General features: G+C 35.1%; 1 protein-coding gene across 3 annotated transcripts in view; it reads right to left on the bottom strand.

Annotated features, from left to right (window-relative positions):
- LOC113062388 (trafficking protein particle complex subunit 9) overlaps window positions 1–19,150 on the bottom strand; it is a 182,545-nt gene that overhangs the window by 111,814 nt on the left and 51,581 nt on the right. For all 3 annotated transcript variants that reach the window (XM_026232210.1, XM_026232214.1, XM_026232213.1), the window contains 3 exons: window positions 15,232–15,317; window positions 7,707–7,833; window positions 4,162–4,294 (listed from right to left, as the gene is read on the bottom strand). In XM_026232210.1, coding sequence (XP_026087995.1) covers window positions 4,162–4,294; window positions 7,707–7,833; window positions 15,232–15,317 — 346 coding nt within the window. The remainder of the gene's footprint in view (window positions 1–4,161; window positions 4,295–7,706; window positions 7,834–15,231; window positions 15,318–19,150) is intronic.

Raw genomic sequence — 19,150 nt, 5'->3', positions numbered from 1 at the left:
AATAAGGTTTCACTTTGAAAAGCTCAAAATGTTATCAAGGACAAGTACTTTTGATTGCTTTGCAATAATTTCAGAGTGTGTGGAGAAAAGTGTCTGCTACATAAATAATTGTAAATCACAAGGTATTATTACAGTAATTATAATCAATTACTAATTTGCATACTCATTTTATTGAAATAGCATTCTCAGATTGAAGCCTTTACATCCCTGATGTCCTAAATATTAAATAAAAAACTAACTAAATAAATAATGAAAAAATATAAGTAAATGAATTAATAAATACAAATATTAAAGTAAATAAATGACTGGAGAAGCTATTTTGCAGTCGAGAAGTATTTTGAAAGTATAAAACCTTACCAAGCTTGTGTCTCAATAACATGTCAGTCACCAATAAAATCTTAAAGGGGGGGTGAAATGCTATTTCATGCATACTGAGTTTTTTACACTGTTAAAGAGTTGGATTCCCATGCTAAACATGGACAAAGTTTCTAAAATGAAGTTGTACGTTTGAAGGAGTATTTCTGTTCCAAAAAAACCTCTTCCGGTTTGCCACAAGTTTCGGAAAGTTTTTTTCGAGTATGGCTCTGTGTGACGTTAGATGGAGCGGAATTTCCTTATATGGGTCCTGAGGACACTTCTCCCGGAAGAGCGCGCGCTCCCGTATAGCAGAGCAATGAGAGCCCAACAGACATTCACTGATCAGAGCGAGAGCATCACGAAATGTCACAAAAGGAGTGTGTTTTTGGTTGCCAGGGCAAGACAACCCTGCACAGATTACCAAAGAAAAAACAGCATTAAGGGACCAGTGGATGGAGTTTATTTTTACAGAGCATCAACGGAGTTGTGCAAGTGTTTGTTCCCTGCATTTCAAAGATGCTTGTTTTACAAACAAGGCCCAGTTTGATGACGGATTTGCGTATCGTTTATTTCTTAAGGATGATGCAATCCCAATGAAAAAGGGTCACGATCGTGTGTTGGAATTATGGTTTTTTCCTCAAGGTAATGTCACAGCTTCCAAACGCTCTCAACGCAAAAGCCTACTGGCGCTCGTGATTCTTTAGCTCCGCCCACACGCCACGCCTCCAGTCGGTCATGTTTTTCCGGGAAAAATCGGTACAGACTATCTTTCTCTTATGAATATAATAAAACTAAAGACTTTTTGGAGTTATGAAGGATGCAGTACTACTCTATAGGTACTCAAGATTAACAGGATATTGAGTGAAAACGATCATTTCACCACCACCCCCCCCCCCCCCCTTTAAATAATCATATGTTTGTACCTTTAACGCAAAATCATGCTAAATGTATTTGTTTGTCCGGTTTGGACTACTGTAAAGACCAGCCGATGGCCATGTCAATAAGGTCAATGGCTCTTTTAATTGAAAGGTGGGACCTTCTTTTCTGCAGCCGCATTTCAATTAAAAGAGTCAATCGCCTTATTAGGGCTTTGCATGAGTGATTTCTCATGTGGCTTGTCTCCAAGTTAGTTTAGCAATGGCATCTTGCACAAGGAGATGTGCAAAAGCCCTGAAAAATTCAGATTTATCATTATAAAAGTCTTCAAAATTAGGGAACACCCTGAGGCCTGAGAAAAACCCTTAAAATAAACAGTCCATTAAAAAAGTTGTGCTGCCAATGTTCTATTCCATCAATTCCCCTTCTATCGCTGTGTTTGCTCCACTCAGGGTGTCTAAACAACCTCTAGTCAATCGCTTAAAAGTTTTAATCCATTTTTCATGTCTTCATACTGTGCAGAGAGCATTTAGACTGATGTCTGGCTCTAAAAACCTCTTCAAGAAGCTCAGAAGCAAGTGAAAGAATAAAGTGAGGGCGGTCAATCTGAAAAGAGTCTGAAATATCAATTCACAGCACAACATTTGCATAAATTAACGTTTTCCGGACATTAAAAAGACTAAAAGTTCCTTTAAGAAAAAACTGAACAACGAAAATACCAAACAGTTTTTCAAAACATTGTACTGTGGCATTGATATCATGAAATTGATCTTAAAAACTGTCGTTTTCAGGAGGATAAACGCAATGCAGTGCACAGTCTGCAGTAAATAAACTATGAAAAAGGCAACTACTAACAACTTGCATTTTTACAGAGATACGGATTCTCCTATTAATTTTTATATTAGTGGTTTGTCTTCTCCTGCTTACAATGTCTTTAACCAAACCTTTATTCCAGCAGAGCCAAACAAAACAAACCAATTTCATTTCATTTCATTCTGAATGTAATTTCAGACTGACTCATTCAAGTTGAAGAATAATATTATTAATGTACATGAGAATGAATGTGTTTACAGCAGCCTCTCCAGCGCTAAATGTGATGAAAATGACTGACAATCCCGTCAAATAGAATATGAGGCTGTAGATGTATGTGTGAATGTGTGTAGGACTATTACTGTAATTAGCTCTGGGTGCTTTGGGATCGTCCAGAGTCTTTAGCCTGCCAAACTCTTCTCAAACAAACCATATTAAAGAAGAAAGTGGGTGGGGGGGGGGGGGTATTTTGCAGTAATAATGGCATAAAAGTGTTCTCATGCTAAACCCATATGAATTGACAAAAGATAAACTTGTTTTTGAAGGGAAAATATGTATACAGATGAAATGCAGAAATAGTTACTCAATATGGCTGGTGCAGCCCTGCTTTGAAATTAAGAGAGCCAATTGTCTTTTAATAATTTGTTGATTTATGCTAGAATATGCATGCACATTAGCTGGACCAGCATGAAAAATTTAAACACCTACAATATGTAAACCTGTGGTAAATTGACAGTATATATATATATATATATATATATATATATATATATATATATATATATATATATATATATATATATATATATATATATATATATATTCAGTAAAAATGACTAGTTGATCAAGAAAATAAAAAACCTTCCCTTCAGGTTTTTAGAGCCAGGGAGGATATGACAGCAGTGGGAACAGTAAATAGGGATTCACCTCAAACACACACACACACACACACACACACACACACACACACACACACACACACACATATACAGAGTGTTCAGTCCCTAGATATCTTCACACTGCAGCCACTTCATCATCTTTACTCTCTTTACTGCATTTCCTCCCTCTAACCACAGCTGCCTGATGTTGATGAGTAACTGCTATTTCAATGCTTTCTTCTTCTTTTTTTTGATGCCAGTTTATTTATTTGTTTATTTTGATTTAATAGAAAATTTTATACTATATATTTTTTTTTTAATTATTAGTGCTGTCCAACGATTATTCTAAATTAATCGCATCCAAAATAAAATATTGTGTTTACATAATATATGTATGTCTACTGTGTATATTTACTTTGTTAATATAAACATAGACACGCATGTATACATTTAAGATTTTTTTTTATATATTAGATATTTATATATAAACTGTATATATACACACATCTTTATATATATATATATATATATATATATATATATATATATATATATATATATATATATATATATATATATATTTTTTTTTTTTTTACAGAGAATATTGATGAAATCAAAATCATTTGCTTAATATATAAATAATAAATAAGCAAATTATTAGCACACATTAAAGCACATTATGTTTTTATAATTTTAGTTTTCAGCAATTAATAAAAAATATTATTATCGTATCATATGAATTAATTTTTTTTTTTTTTTTTAATGACCACAAGTTTATTTATGTTTTAGTATGATTACGGTTGTCACATGGCTTAAAACACTCTGGTAGCTAATTCAATTATTTGAATAATCTTTTATATGTTTCCAAAAGACAACGGCATGAATTTTGCTGCAAAACTTTGCTACCTGGTAGGCTGATAAAAACCTCTGCAATCCTGACTCCCAAAAGCTGCCAACAGCATCCAGCCAATCACAACAGATTCTCTGCCAGCACTTTATTTTTGTGTGCAATATGCATCAGGCAGTCTGTGGGCTTTTCATGAGCAATCGGGCATGCTGTCTGAGGCTGAGAATAGCCATCTGAATGCTTCCTCTGATTTGTGACAGCACTGAGCAAAGACACATCTCCATAAAACTGTTTTGCAACTAGGCTACAGCAACTGAAACATCCTAAGAGAATGTGACCTAATTAAATCACCTTATTATTGGTTTTTATTTGATTTTATACAGAAGAGCAAACCTTGGTAAGGATGTAGAAAGCTGCAGTCGTGGGAGTGACGGCACCACCTCCACCATACAGCCGCTGCTCTTCACCCCCACCAGACCCTCCAGAAGACAGTCACTGCTCACCCCAAACACCGACGTGTGATACCCTGCAATATTAGCAAAAATCATATTTCAAAATGTTCCAAAATAGCAGCCCGAGCTAATGATCTGAAGGCAATTAGAGCTCATTAAAGTCCTTCAAAACATGCGTATGATTTGTAGATGTTAAGACGTGTTGGAACAGCCATAAAGCAGATCAATGAGTTTATCCTATTTTAATGAGAGGATATTTAGCTGGTTTATTCAAGCTGGGAAACGCTGGACTTGTTTTTCGGTTTGAAACAGATTTGATTTCTGCATTATTGCAGCATTATTGTGCAGAATAAATGTTCAGTACAAACTCATTTCTCGTTTTATAAGAGAATATTCAATGGTCCATCGGTTTTAAAACACTAGAAAAATTACAGAGCCATTTACCTACCATTTAATATTAACACCCTACTTAAAGATGTTGCTGGTTAATGCATGTTTGATTACAAACAAGACTCATTTTAAATTATTTTTTTTCACATAATGTTTTGGACTTTTTATTTATTACAGAGACTTGGATAAATGTGGATGAGTGGAGTCCATGTTATAAACTGTCCAACTGACTATAATTTAATTAATACCCCAAGATCAGTGGGTCGCGGTGGGGGTATAGGTGCAGTGTGCAAACAGCAGTTTAAATGTCACCGTTTATCGACCCTGATCTACTCGAACTTTGAAGTTCCGTTGTTAAAACTGGAGTTCTTTAAGTCTGTTTTGGGTGTGGTCATTCATCGATCTCCAAAGTATAGCCAGGCTCTTAACTAGGAATTTTCAGATTTCTTATCCTCTATTTTATCATTGTCTGATTCTATCTTAATTGTGGACAATTTTAATATTTTAAACATCTGTTGTCCTGGGAAGCCTTTGGTCGAGAAGCTATTGGTTTTCGGACCTGATGGACTCATTTAATTTTATTCAGCATGTCCCTGGCCCTATGCATGAGAGACATACTTTGTACCTTGTTTTTTCCTTAGGGCTGTCAATTTGTGATGTTGATGTTAATGATGTTTGCATTTTGGATCATATACCGGTTACTTTCAGTGTAAATGTACCGAATTAAATGAGGGTGACTCAGAACTCTTATGTTTGTTCCCGTACAATTACTCCATCAACACCACAGGCTTTTGGTAAGATTTTTAGTGCATTTTCTGATGTATCATGGTTGGAGTCTGCACCTCTTACGGCTGATCAAGATGAATTACTTACTGTTTTTAGTTCTGTTTGTTCTGAAGTCTTGGACTCTGTTGCTCCTTACAAGATTAAGCATTGTAAGGTAAATCGTCAGCCTTGGTTTAATGGACATACTCGTGTTCTTAGACAGCAGTGTAGAAAGGCAGAATGGGCTTGGAAGAAAAATAAACTTCTGGTCTTTCACCAGATGTTACAAGACTCACTTCTTGGGTATCAGAAAACTGTAAAGGATGCTAAAGCAGCCTATTTTCAAATATTATATCGCAGCACTCAAACTCACCAAAAGTTTTGTTTCAAAATATTAATAGATTTTTTTATCCAAATGTTGTTACGATACCTCCATCTACAGAGTGTTGTGAGAAGTTTTTAAGTGTTTTCTCTGGAAAAACTAAAAACATTATTTGATTTGGATGGAAAGGTAGCAGAAAACACTACTAGTGTCAATGCTTTTGATAAATTTTATCTGGTTTCCTCTTTTGATATTAGTCCTATTATTACTCATTTTAAATACCCAGCTACCAGTTGGGATGTTTTGCCTTCAGGTTTGCTTGGTGCGACAGCTAACTTTATTGGACCAAGTATTACTGTAGCCTTTCTACAGGTCTTTTTCCATCATGTCTTAAGCAAGAGGTCATTCAGCCCCTTCTCAAGAAGTATGCTCTGGACCTTTTGGATTTCACAAATTACCGGCCAATTTCAAAGCTGCCCTGTATTTCGAAAATATTGGAGAAAGTGGTTTTATCTCAGCTGAGCTCTTTTTTGGATAATAATGATGTGCTAGATGCTTTTCAGTCTGGCTTCAGGGCAAGACACAGCACTGAATCAGCTCTATTGCGAGTTTTCAATGATTTGTTAGTCATTGCAGACTCTGGTAGTCGAGGAGCTTTAATTATGCTCGACCTTAGTGCAGCTTTTGATCAAACAGATCATGATATCCTTATTAAATGTTTAGAGCTTGTTGTGGGTCTGAGAGGGGCTGTTTTAAAATAGTTTTCTTCTTATTTGATGGGATGATCCTTTTCAGTGAGGGTTGGGGAATGTTCTTCCTCTTCAGTCTCTACTGACTGTGGAGTACATCAGGGCTCCGCTTTGGGACCTATTCTGTTTTCACTATTTCTGTTGCCTTTAGGCCTTATTTTTAAGAAAAATCAGTATGTCTTATATTTATCCTGATGATATTCATATTTGCATATTAGATCTGGAGTTTCAACTTCTCATTTATATTTGTTATTATGTCTTGAGGAGGTGACGTGCTGGTTAGAGCAAAATAGCCTACAGCTAAATGCGAGTAAATCTGAAGTAATAATTTTGGGGCCAAATAAGGTTGACTTATTACATAAACAATGTGGTAGGTACATGGACAACTTATGCGTGTAATTTTTGACTCGGCTCTAATGTTTGATCATCAGATTAAATGTGTGGTAAAAAGTTGCTTCTTTCAGTTGAGGACTATTGCAAAAATGAAATCCTTTTTGTCTGGGTACCGATCTTGAGATAGTGATTCATGCATTTATCTCCTCATGTTTGGACTACCGTAATGCACTTTATTTGGGAGTGAGCCAATCTCGTTTCAAAATTGCAATTGGTTCAAAATGCAGCTGCGAGGCTCCTTACTATTACAAAGAAAAGGGAACATATTACTCCAGTTTTGGAAAAGCTGCATTGGCCTCCAGTTAAATGTCAGATTCAGTATAAGGTGTTGCTGTAGGTTTTTAAAGCTAGAATATGTCGCATACCTGATTCATTTGAACTCTGATAGATCTCAAAGATTATTTAACTGCTTACTGCTCTCAGTTCCAAAAACTCACCTTAAAAAAAAAAGGGGGATTGTGCATTTTCGGTTGCTGGCCCAAGACTGTGGAATACCCTTCCACCGGACATCAGATCTGCACCCTCAGTTGATGTTTTTAAATCTTGCTTGAAAATATACTTGTTTTCTATGGCTTTTATTTGTTGACTTTGGAAGAATTGTTTTAATTGTTTTTCTGTTATTGTTGATTTTTGATTTTACTATTCTCATCTTGTTATGTTGCTGTACAGTCCTTTGGTCTACTTTGTAGTGGAAAAGGCTCTATAAATAAAGTAGACTTGAGACTAATGTACTCAGTATTTTCTCATAAATATTCACAGCACATTATATTATATGAAAAAAATTTATATTTATTCATGAGAAATGAGTAGAGATTACAGAAGTTAAATTGCCGTTTCATGTGGCGTTTAAGGTGTTGTACAGCTCACCGTTGATTGTGATGTTGCCTCCGGTGCGAGGAACTCCAACCAGAGTAACCGGATAGAGACCAGACTCCGCTGGCAAAGACAGAGCGGCAGGAAGGGACTCAAAATCTACACCTGATGTCAACAGGCCCTGATGAACACAATCACACAGAATATACAGTACAGTGGTCAATAGTGCTCATTATATAATAATTTGTATTGCATAAAGGCAGTGTGAATGCTCTTTTGTGATCCTTGTAAGAAAGAACGTAAGGATTTCAATATTTTCAGTTCAATATCAATAAATAAAACAATTTCATAAACAATAATGATGATAAAAATAATTATAATTTCAAAATAAATAAATACATATAAAAATTTATTAAAATAAGATTAGAATAAGAAAGAAGAAAGAAGAATAAGAAAAATAATAATGTTAAAAAACTAATTCATAAAAATGAAAAAGGACTAAAAAAAATAAAAAAAACTAATGAAAAAACCTTTTAAAAATAAATTAAACAAACAAAATGTACATCAAATAAAAAATAAGTGTTTCAAATTGTTCTCTTTCTGTTGAGTTTTGTTTTCTCACCAGAGGAGGAAAAAAATGCAATTAAAAAGCAGAATAAATGTAAAACACATGCAGCCACAGACAGCTTTTCAAGGAGAGAATTACAGTGTCATGTGCACATGAATGTTATTAAAAGATAAAACACATGCACACAAAACAAATTATTCAATGTCCTCCAAGCAAAAAGGAGGCGATTAACATAAACAGCATGTGACTTTTTTTTTTACAAGCCAGTACATCAGTTAACGCATTCAAAAAATTCATATATTTACCAGATAAAATAACCTAATAAAATAAAAACCTAGTAGCAAATATTTTGTTTGGCATTTTAGTTTTCCAATTTCAGGCTTTTTTTTCTCAGCATAAACTGTTTTTACAAATGTATGGCCTTTTATGCTAGTTTTTGTCTTAGTGTGTGTTAACAGTAACAAGAAGAGAATAACGAGATGCCGAAACAAAGCAGTATGAAAAGACACAAATAGACCAATGAAAAAACAATTGGTGAAGGACCAATGGTCTTTTGAGATTTTTGGGTTTTCTTTCTCTTCTTCTTTTTATTTATTTAGTTTTTACAACAAAACATCACATAATCAATCATCCTGATATCCATCTGATATGGAGGAGATGAAATCACTCCCAGCATTCTCCCCATTACCCATGGAGAAAACTGCTCTTGTTCACAGCACTACAGAAAAAGGAAACCGGGTTAGCAGAATCGCAGCGGCAGATGAGAGCGAGAGACACAGACAGATTGAAAACGACATGCTTACACCTTCGTCCTGGAGGTGAGGGCCGATTATTACCATGCCCTGAGAAGTTTTCCTGCTTTCTATTCATACTTGAGACATCATTCAGACTCCAATAAATGTGCTTTATGGGATTTTTATCATGTAGCCTGAATGAAACCATTAAACTCTGAACTCAACAGGAAATAATAGAGAATTTTCAATTTCTCCTGATATTCGATCAACTCAATGTCCAATGTCTCTGTGACATGAAACTTATATCTATCCAAAGAGAATATAACATAGGGCTTTAAAGTCAAGCCATTTTACTCAGACAATTGGAATTCCAATTCACATGCAGCATATTTAGGAGTCAAGTATATATATGAGTGTGTGTGTGTGTGTGTGTGTGTGTGTGTGTGTGTGTGTGTGTGTGTGTGTGTAATAAAAACACATTAAATTACAATTAAACATTAAACATTTACATACACAAATATTCATTTGTTCTATATATAGTAAAATAATAGTAAATATCAAAAATTGTCTATGTGAATTAAAAATAGAAATTGCACAATTATAACTTAATTAAAGACTAATTGAAAAAAGAAACAATATACAAAATATTATATATAATATTTACATAATATGTTAATATTATTAAATATCTAAAATATATTAAGGTTTCTGTAAAGTAGACGTTATAAGGAAGTTGGTTCACAATCACGCTCCGTATTCTTTACTAAATGATTCAATGTACCATGAAATTTCACATTTTGGCTCACTTATTTTGTAGAATATTTTTGATTATTTTCTAAAAAACGTGACTGAAGTGTATCTTAAGTAACAATAGAAATACATAATGTAGTGAAATATCAACAAAACAACATATTCAGTAGCTCAAGAGATGTTGTTTTTTGGATAAGAAAAGGATGAATAATATATAAGAAGCACTTTAGAAATGCATTCATAACATAATGTCTTCGTGCCTGGTGAAAAATATACATAGCCTATATATTCGGTGGCATGATGGAGTATGATGTTTGTAACTGAGTGAACACACCTCCACAATGAGGTCTTACTGAGCCCATATCCATCCATAACCGCCTCCAGAAAACTCCCCAACTCCCCTATATATATATAACGTATAGGCCTAGTAGTCATGAAGATGCTGAACAAACAGAAAGCACAGTGGTACATCAGATATATAGTTCACAGCCACTGTAAGACAGAAGTCAGCAGTAATGTCAGTAAGGTCACACTGGTTCATCATGGCACCATTCAAAGTGCCATCTGATTCAGATTATTACTGGCAGAGGAATTGAATCGGGTATCATGCTGATACCATCTGGGGCAGATCTGGGCATGTCTGGAATAACACAACTCACTTTTGCAATCATTTTTCATTTAACACAAATACACACACATCTCCAGTTCAGTGTGTCCCTGGTGAGAAAGGACAAAAAACCTTTCTGGATTAGAGTTTAACCTCTAGCTGGAGAGTACACCTGTGCCCTGAGTCTACGGGTGTGATGCTCTAATGGTTTTGAATCGAAGCTGCTAACATAAAGACAGTAAATTCAGTCCAACAGTCACTATAATCACAGACCTGCCCCATCACTATTCTACCCTTGAGGAAAAAAACGTCACCCCTGAATTGCTCCTAAAAGACTGTCTCTACAGTTTGATCCTTTGGGGAATACGAATATAGCTCTGTTCTAAAACTCAGTGAGCAGCCTACCAGTGTTTTAAAGCATCACAGAAATGCTCTGGGTGTGACATTTTAAGAATATATTACAGTGAGCTATATAATTGAAAATAATATTTTTAAAGGGGTCATATGATGCTGCTAAAAAGAACATTATTTGGTGTATTTGGTATAATGAAGTGTGTTTATGGGGTTTAAGGTAAAAAAAAAAAAAAACATTACTTTCCACATAATGTACATTATTGTTTCTCCTCTTGACCCCACCTTCTGAAACGCATAGATTTTTACATTGAAGTTCACCTGTCCAGTGCATTGTGATTGTCCGAATACCTCAAGCATGTGACAGAAATGTTACGCCCCTTAACATATTGTATCGACCTGTCCGGCTGGAGCGACGAGACATAAACATAAAACCCATTATAAATATTATTTAAACTATTCTATTTAGTCGTGTCCTCTTTTGGAAGGCCAAACAAAGTAGTTTCACTTTTACAGTGAAACACACAGCATCTATATGACATGGCAGCAGTGGTAACAATACTACAAGGAGAATGAAAGGTAGGCCTTCTTTCTTTGCGTGAACATCTGGGCGGCATTATGCAAATCTTACCACATAGTGATGTAGAGATGTGGGGCTCATTAGAACTTTGATAAAGAATAGCTCTTTGGATTTTAGACTTTAGTCTTTGCAACTTTACAGATCTTCTTTATGCACCAAGACCATGTAACACTCCAAAGAGAAAAGAAAAATTTAAATTGCATCATATGACCCCTTTAAATTAATTTTACAATTTAAAATTTATTTTAAAATTTAAAATTTAAAATAAAACACAAAAATATATATAAAAAATACACATAAATACCAAATAAAATAAAAATTTAAAAGACAAATAAAATGCATACAAGACAAAACAGAATCTAGTTTATATGTTATGAAAGTCTTAAGATATTTTTTTTTAATAAAATAAAATAAAATAAAAACTAAGGCAGCTCAATAATACCTAAGAGAAATATATGCATGTGCATCTCAATAAATTAGAACGTCGTGGCAAAGTTGATTTATTTCAGTAATTCAACTCAATTTATGAAACTCGTGTATTAGATAAATTCAGTACACACAAACTGAAGTAGTTTAATTCTTTGGTTCTTTTAATTGTGATGATTTGGTTCAGATTTAACAAACCCACCAATTCAATATCTCAACAAATTAGAATATGGTGACATGCCAATCAGCTAATCAACTCAAAACACCTGCAAAGGTTTCCTGAACCTTCAAAATGTTCTTTCAGTTTGGTTCACTAGGCTACACAATCATGGGGAAAACTGCTGATCTGAAAGTTGTCTAGAAGACAATTGCCGCATCCGAAAACTTTAGCTTGCTGCCTCGCTGCCATATCGAGCAATGACTTTGCAGGCAGTGTTTTTTCTCGAAGGCACCTCATGAAACTAATTTTGGACTAATGGTTAAATGATCTACAGCAAAATATAGAGAGCTTTGGTGATAACTAAGTGGATATTTAATTAATTCAATATTAATTTCTCGCTAGAAATTACATGAAAAGTAGAAAACTCTGATCAAAAACATACATTTACACACAAACTGAGCACCGACCGCAACTTTCAGACGCCACACAAGGAGGGTAAGCCAAAAACATTCATTGCCAAAGAAGCTGGCTGTTCACAGAGTGCTGTATCTAAGCATTTTAATAGAAAGTTGAGTGGTTGAGTTTGGTTTTTTGAAAACCAAAATCACTGCACCCGTTTACCAATAAATTTTGGAGCGCTTCATGCTTGCTTCTGCTGACCAGCTTTTTGAAGATGCTGATTTCATTTTCCACCAGGATTTGGCACCTGTCCACACTGCCAAAAGCACCAAAAGTTGGTTAAATGACCATGGTGTTGGTGTGCTTTATTGGCCAGCAAACTTGCCAAACCTGAACCCAAGAGAGAATCTATGAGGTATTGTCAAGAGGAAAATCAAAAAAGGAGCCCCTACCAAGTATTGACTACATGTACAGTAAATGAACATACTTTCCAGAAGGCCAACAATTAACTAAAATAGTTTTTATGAAGTATTCTAATTTGTTGAGATACTGAATTGGTGGGTTTTTGTTAAATGTGACACAAAATCATCACAATTAAAAGAACCAAAGACTTAAACTACTTCAGTCTGTGTGCAATTAATTTATTTAATACACAAGTTTCACAATTTGAGTTGAATAACTGAAATTAATTAACTTTTCCATTCTAATTTACTGAGATGCACCTGTATATAAATAATAATAATAAAAGGGTTTCTAAAATTCTAAGACACCTTGTTGTTACCATGATTAAGATTACAAATCAAATCAAATCTGAGGCTCCCCAATAAGGCCAAGAAGGGAGAGGCATCTCAGTGAAAAGAAAGATTCCTAAAATGCCTTATGACCAAAAATAAATAGCTCAGATGGAAAGAGACAATGTATCCAACATGAACTGCCTCTCAGAAGGCAGCTGTCTAAGTAGAGAGCAGACAGCAAAGCAGCACCAGAAGAGTCAGCGTTTGATACACGATTACCTTGGTTTCTTAGGAGGGTCTCCAAATGGCTGGATTTTGATAACTGTGTCTCATATGAGTGGCCCATTATAATGTCAGGAAGACACTGTAACCCCTCTCAATCTCTTCAGTGTGGTTCTGTCTCCATTCCACTATCATTATGGGCAGGTCATGATGACCTTCTACAGCCCAAATGGCCCTCAAGCCACCCATAAGTGGCACAGTCTCATTTCAACTGTCTGGGTCGAATTCTAAAGTGCAGTTAATATGTAAAGAGGAAAACACAAAAGATTTCTGGCAATGACATTTGCATTACAATCCCATTGCTCTGCACAGTGCCCAAATCACAAACAAACCCAATGAAAACACCACATCCACTAGGTGCAGTTTCCAGCACAATTTTTCTGTCCTCACTGAGAGCAAAATGCCATATAAAGTGGCAGAACCTCTATAAATTAACAAATGATTTTTTTAAAGCGATCTCCATAGTGCTCAATGCCACTTTTATTTGCTTCAGTTCAAATATAAGTGATCATGTATAAAATCAGTTTATAGCATTTTTTTTCTTACAGTGATGAACATAAAGAGCAACACCATAATGCCTCTGCAGGGGTCTGATGTAAGATCTTATTTTCTGCTGTGATTCAGACATTACTGTGTCAAGCACAGTTTTTTTCTGAATCGGTACAAAAGTAATTAAACTAACATGAACTAAGCGAGCTATGTCTAATCCATAAAAGATGTGCCGGTGTATAATGGATTCCCTCTCTCTTTCTCTACCTTTTCCTCATGTTCAATTACAAAAAGTAAAAAATAAATACAAATTTTGTTCTAAAATAAGTAAGCTGCATAACAACATTTTAAGGCATCGCAGGCATGCTCCGGATGTGAAATGTTGCTCAAAACCTAAGCATGCACTGCAGCAAGCAATGTTATTTAACCGTCCGAAGTTGGTGAATATGTTGAATATGTTGCCCTGATATCAGTGACGAGAACTTAAAATGCTCCATAATTTTTTGGCTGTACAGACAATAATTTATATGACATAAAATATATATATATATATATATGTATATATATATGTATATGTATATATATATATATATATATATATATATATATATATATATATATATATATATATATATATATATATATATATATATATGTGTATATATATATATATATATATATATATATATATATATATATATATATATATATATATGGACACACACACAGAAATTAAAAAATATTTTATAAAAACAACTATAGTAAAACAAAAAACAATGAAAAATCTATACAAACAAAAACAAAATTCTAACTACAGTCAGTCAAGCTTTATAATAATCAAATATTATTTAATAACATTTTAACTGGACAGGTGGTGGTGCTTTTTTGGTCATTCAGTGTTTCTATAAAAAAAATATATATATATATATATATAATCATAATAATTGAGAAAAACCAAACAAAATTACTGATAAAATAAAAATGAGACGAATTCTAATAATAAGAACTATAAAACACACTAAGGATTACTAAGATTAATGAGCTGCTGGATTCATGAATATTAATCAGGTTTTGTGCGTTCACTTGAACTGATTTCCTGTAATCAAATCTGGGACGATAATAGGCGAGCGCCAGCCAATGAAAATTCCATTTGCGCATAAACTCCACCCACTACCGGAAAACCCAACTGCTCTTTAAAGCTGAAGACTTCCATAGGAACGCTGTTATTTTGACAGGATAACATGTCAAAGAATATTGTTTAAATGTAGCGCGTCAATTAACTCACTCACACGCTCTGTCTCTCTCTGTCTCTCTCCCTCTCTCTCTTGAAAGAGAGTGAAACTCTGAAGCCCTCAGTCAGAGAGTTTTTTTTGCGAGGTAAAATATACAAAACTTATACTTAGCCTCCAACTCACACACTGGATATCATTTAGTTGCCCAGAGTGAAAATTTAGTCACAAATGCGAGTGATTTACTCGCAATGTAGAGGGTTGACTCACCATGTTCTCGACCCGTAACTCAAATGGCATCGGATTATAGACCATTAACTGCACCTCGCACACATCGCCCTGCACCCACTGGAAATCTGCAACACAGAGACAAACACACACATCAGTGAAAATCAGCACTGTATAAATGCATAAAGAAAGAAAAGCATTCAGCTCTTAAACATTAGAAGATTCATTGACGTTGACAGGCCTGATCAATATGTTTGCATGCACTGCTTTATCAATCTCATCAAATTAAACAGCCAGTGGCAATTGTAAATATTTATTTTACTTGGGGGTTCAATAAGATGACCTCATATAACATTTACATTCATGCAGATGCAAGATATGGAATCAAACCCATGACCCTGGTGTTTTTTTAAGCACCATGGTTAGTACCAGTTAAGCAACAGGAACACTATATGATTCAGATCAGCTGAATTTTGCTCTCTGTTTCTGAGTAAATCCTTCAGAGCTGGAAGCTAGCTAACTGGAGTAAGTCTACTGAGCTTTTCCATTAATCCAGAGACAGAGTCTGATACCGATTAAGCATTTCCAAACAATGGCCCCTTGTTCCCTGGGGAGGAGATGTATTCACTGTATTATCTACAGTATGCTCGCAGATTTCATGCTCAAATTAACCAGAGCCCCGTCTCACACTAATAATCATCCACCGCCGAAGGCCATATGGAGTTTAGAACGCATTAATTATTTTCAAAGAATGAAAACCAACTGTAGCTAATCTTGTCCGTTGCCTCTGAAATACGGTTACTGTTGACATTTCTCATGAATTCCATGAATCTGGAGTTCATTGTGTATTTCACACTAAAAATAAATGTCTGTCATTGTGAAATGGCTAATTTGCTGGCGAGTAAAAAAAAAAAGAAGCAAAAATTACCTACATAAAAAAGGCATAAAATACACAGTTCAAATTATTTTGGGGCTGAATTTATAATAGGTCTGTAAAATTGAATCATCACGGTTGATCACATCAAAAACTAAAGTCTCTGTTTAAATAATTTGTGTGTGTGTACGGTCTATAATTATATATATGCATTTATTTCTTATACATACATATACACTAGTGATGCGCGGGTCTGCTTTTTTTCCAACCCGCAGGTCCCACTTTTCTGAAATTATTCGGCCCGCCCCAACCCGCCCCGCAAATAAAGTAAAATTTCTTGACCCGCCCCGCGCATCAGGGCCATCACGGAAGTTACGTTGCTACTTAGACATTCGTATTGTAACCTTATCAAAGAACCCAATAAAATATAGCCTATTTAATATAGCTATTTATTATAGGCTATAGGGAATTAAACTAGTGATGGTTCATTCGTAAATGAATATTTAAGGTGAACGAATCGTTCTCATTCATGTAATCCACTGACTCTCTCATTCCCTGAAGTTCCTCCCTCCACAGCAGCGCGTGAGTTCCATCCTGTCAAAGAGTTACTTAAGATGTGATTTGTTGAATGTAGTGAACAAATACGATATTCCCGTTTGTGAACGAGTTGAATGAACTGATACATAGCTTGTTCGTGAATGAAATGAATGAGAATATACAATTTGTGTATAATTTGTGTATAATATGAAGAAATTGTCACTGAACAAATCAGTGAACGAATCTGAACGAATCATTTTGGTGAACGAACTGAAAATCAACAAATCAACAAATAAATTCCACACACCATATTTAGTGACCCGCCCCAACCCGCCCCGCAATAAAGTGCCAATTTCTTAACCCGACACGCGAGGCCCGCGGGTTAGAAGACGACCACCGCATCACTAATATACACGTGTGTGTGTGTGTGTGTGTGTGTGTGTGTGTGTGTGTGTGTGTGTGTGCGCGCATGTTTTTGTGACATATCATCAGGACACAACTCTGTATAATGACATGGGTGCTTGTAAATAGAAAAAAAAACTAAAATAAATCAACAAGTACATAAAAGTAAATAAGTAAAAGTAAATCAGAAAATAAAATAAATTAAACAAATAACAATAAATAAAATAAAAAATAAGTTAATTAAATGAGTACAAAAAAGTTAAAAGAAACCATATGAAATTAAGGGCAAATGGTTTCAATTGTCTCCAAATCAGGAATCTAATAATCTATAACAAACTGGTACATAAATCCAGTGTGAACGTACTGTTGGGCTTCACTGAACTGACGCAGAGTAAACGGCAGGCTTCCCTCCTGAGGGAAATTAAAGTATGGTTGAAGAAGGCGCTTCTTTATTATAGATGCTATGAAACCTGGTGTGGGAGATGGTTTTCCATATGATGAATGCATCAGAAGACAGCACATAGCTCTGAAATGAAGAGAAGGGGACAGGAAAGGCCAGACCAGGCCAATTAAATGCAATACCCCCCTTAAGGGAGAAGCCCATGAGGCAGTTTAAGCATTTAATTTGAGCTGGCTGCCACACAAAGACCCCTGGCACTGCTGATGGAGACCAGAGGTTCTGAGGATGAGAACCAAGCCAAAGCAATGAGACACAGACAAATCCACCTGTTGAGTCTGAAATCTGCCAGTTTAGGTCGACATGAAACAACCATCACTATTATTTTCACCTCAGTATCGCGGCATGAAAATAAAGAGCTAAAAGCTTTTTTTGGTTTTGGTTAATCTTAATCTTAATATTAATAATCTTTCATTATTAATATAATGAAAACCGTGTAGTTTCTTCAGACTTAGTGAACAAACTGTGATTAAACTGACTTGGAACTGCCAAGTCATATACAGGTGCATCTCAAATTAGAATGTTGTTGAAAAGTTAATTTATTTCAGTTATTCAACTCAAATTGTGAAACGCTTGTATAAATAAATGCAATGCACACAGACTGAAGTACTTTAAAGGGACAATAAGTAACTTTTTAGGTATTTTATTATCTAAAATCAATATTTTATTCATAAATATGCCCTCAATGGTGTACAAATACCTATGCCAATGTTTAAACTAATCCTTGTAAATGAAGAATTTATTATCTTTATATACATGGGACGGGTAGGTCGACGGAGGCTTCCATAGTTCCGCCATCTTGCAAAACTATAATAGCAGAGAGGGACAAAAAGTACTAAGCCAATGCATTTCCACAGCGCTTTTTCGGTCAGAGCCAGAAACGCAGGTGCAGAGCAGTGAGAGGCGCTTGAAACTGCACCGGCAAGTTTAAAAGTCTGGATTGCATTCTTATTATGGACCATACATATGCCGCGCCACAGGAGAAGAAAACATAGTCGCCAAAACAGTCAAAAATAGAACGTAAAAGGAAAGGTGACCGTAGATTACAGAAAACAAGAGTTAATGTCGGGGAAGCTTTTTCTAGGTGGAAAGAGCTAATGCTTGATAAAGATTAAAGAAGAGACGCTGAAGTGGCCAGTTTTCTTCTCGACAGGTAAGTCAGTGTTACAGTCTATATTATAATATTTTTTTTATATCTAACAATGCATATAATTCAGAAAATATAACGAATAAATTAGACATAACTACTAATTACAATATTTCATGTTTTCCACAGTCAGTAATTCATACTGTAACATTCGTTTGTTAGTTGTCATGTTGCAGTTTGTTTGAAATAACACACCTGTTCACCTGAAGGAAAACTCGACGAAGTGCTATTAGAATACATCCTGTCAAAGCTTTTTGGTACATATCGCCTACCGTAGATGCAATGCGCATTTGAAAAAGCGAGGCACTGGAGAGCAAAATTAGTTTGAATGCAAAATACAATTTCACCACTAGATGGGAGTAATTCCTACTCAGTGTCCCTTTAAGTCTTTGGTTCTTTTAATTGTGATGATATTGGGTCACATTTAACAAAAACCCACCAATTCACTCAACAAACACCTCAAAAAAGAGGTGATTTTGTTGCACTGCTGAGGTGGTCTGGAAGCCCAGGTGTCTTTAACAGTGGCCTTCAGCTCATCTGTACT

The sequence above is a fragment of the Carassius auratus genome, chromosome 44, assembly GCF_003368295.1.
Source record: "Carassius auratus strain Wakin chromosome 44, ASM336829v1, whole genome shotgun sequence".
Classification (NCBI taxonomy): Eukaryota; Metazoa; Chordata; class Actinopteri; order Cypriniformes; family Cyprinidae; genus Carassius; species Carassius auratus.
This window is presented reverse-complemented; position numbering and strand designations above follow the sequence as displayed.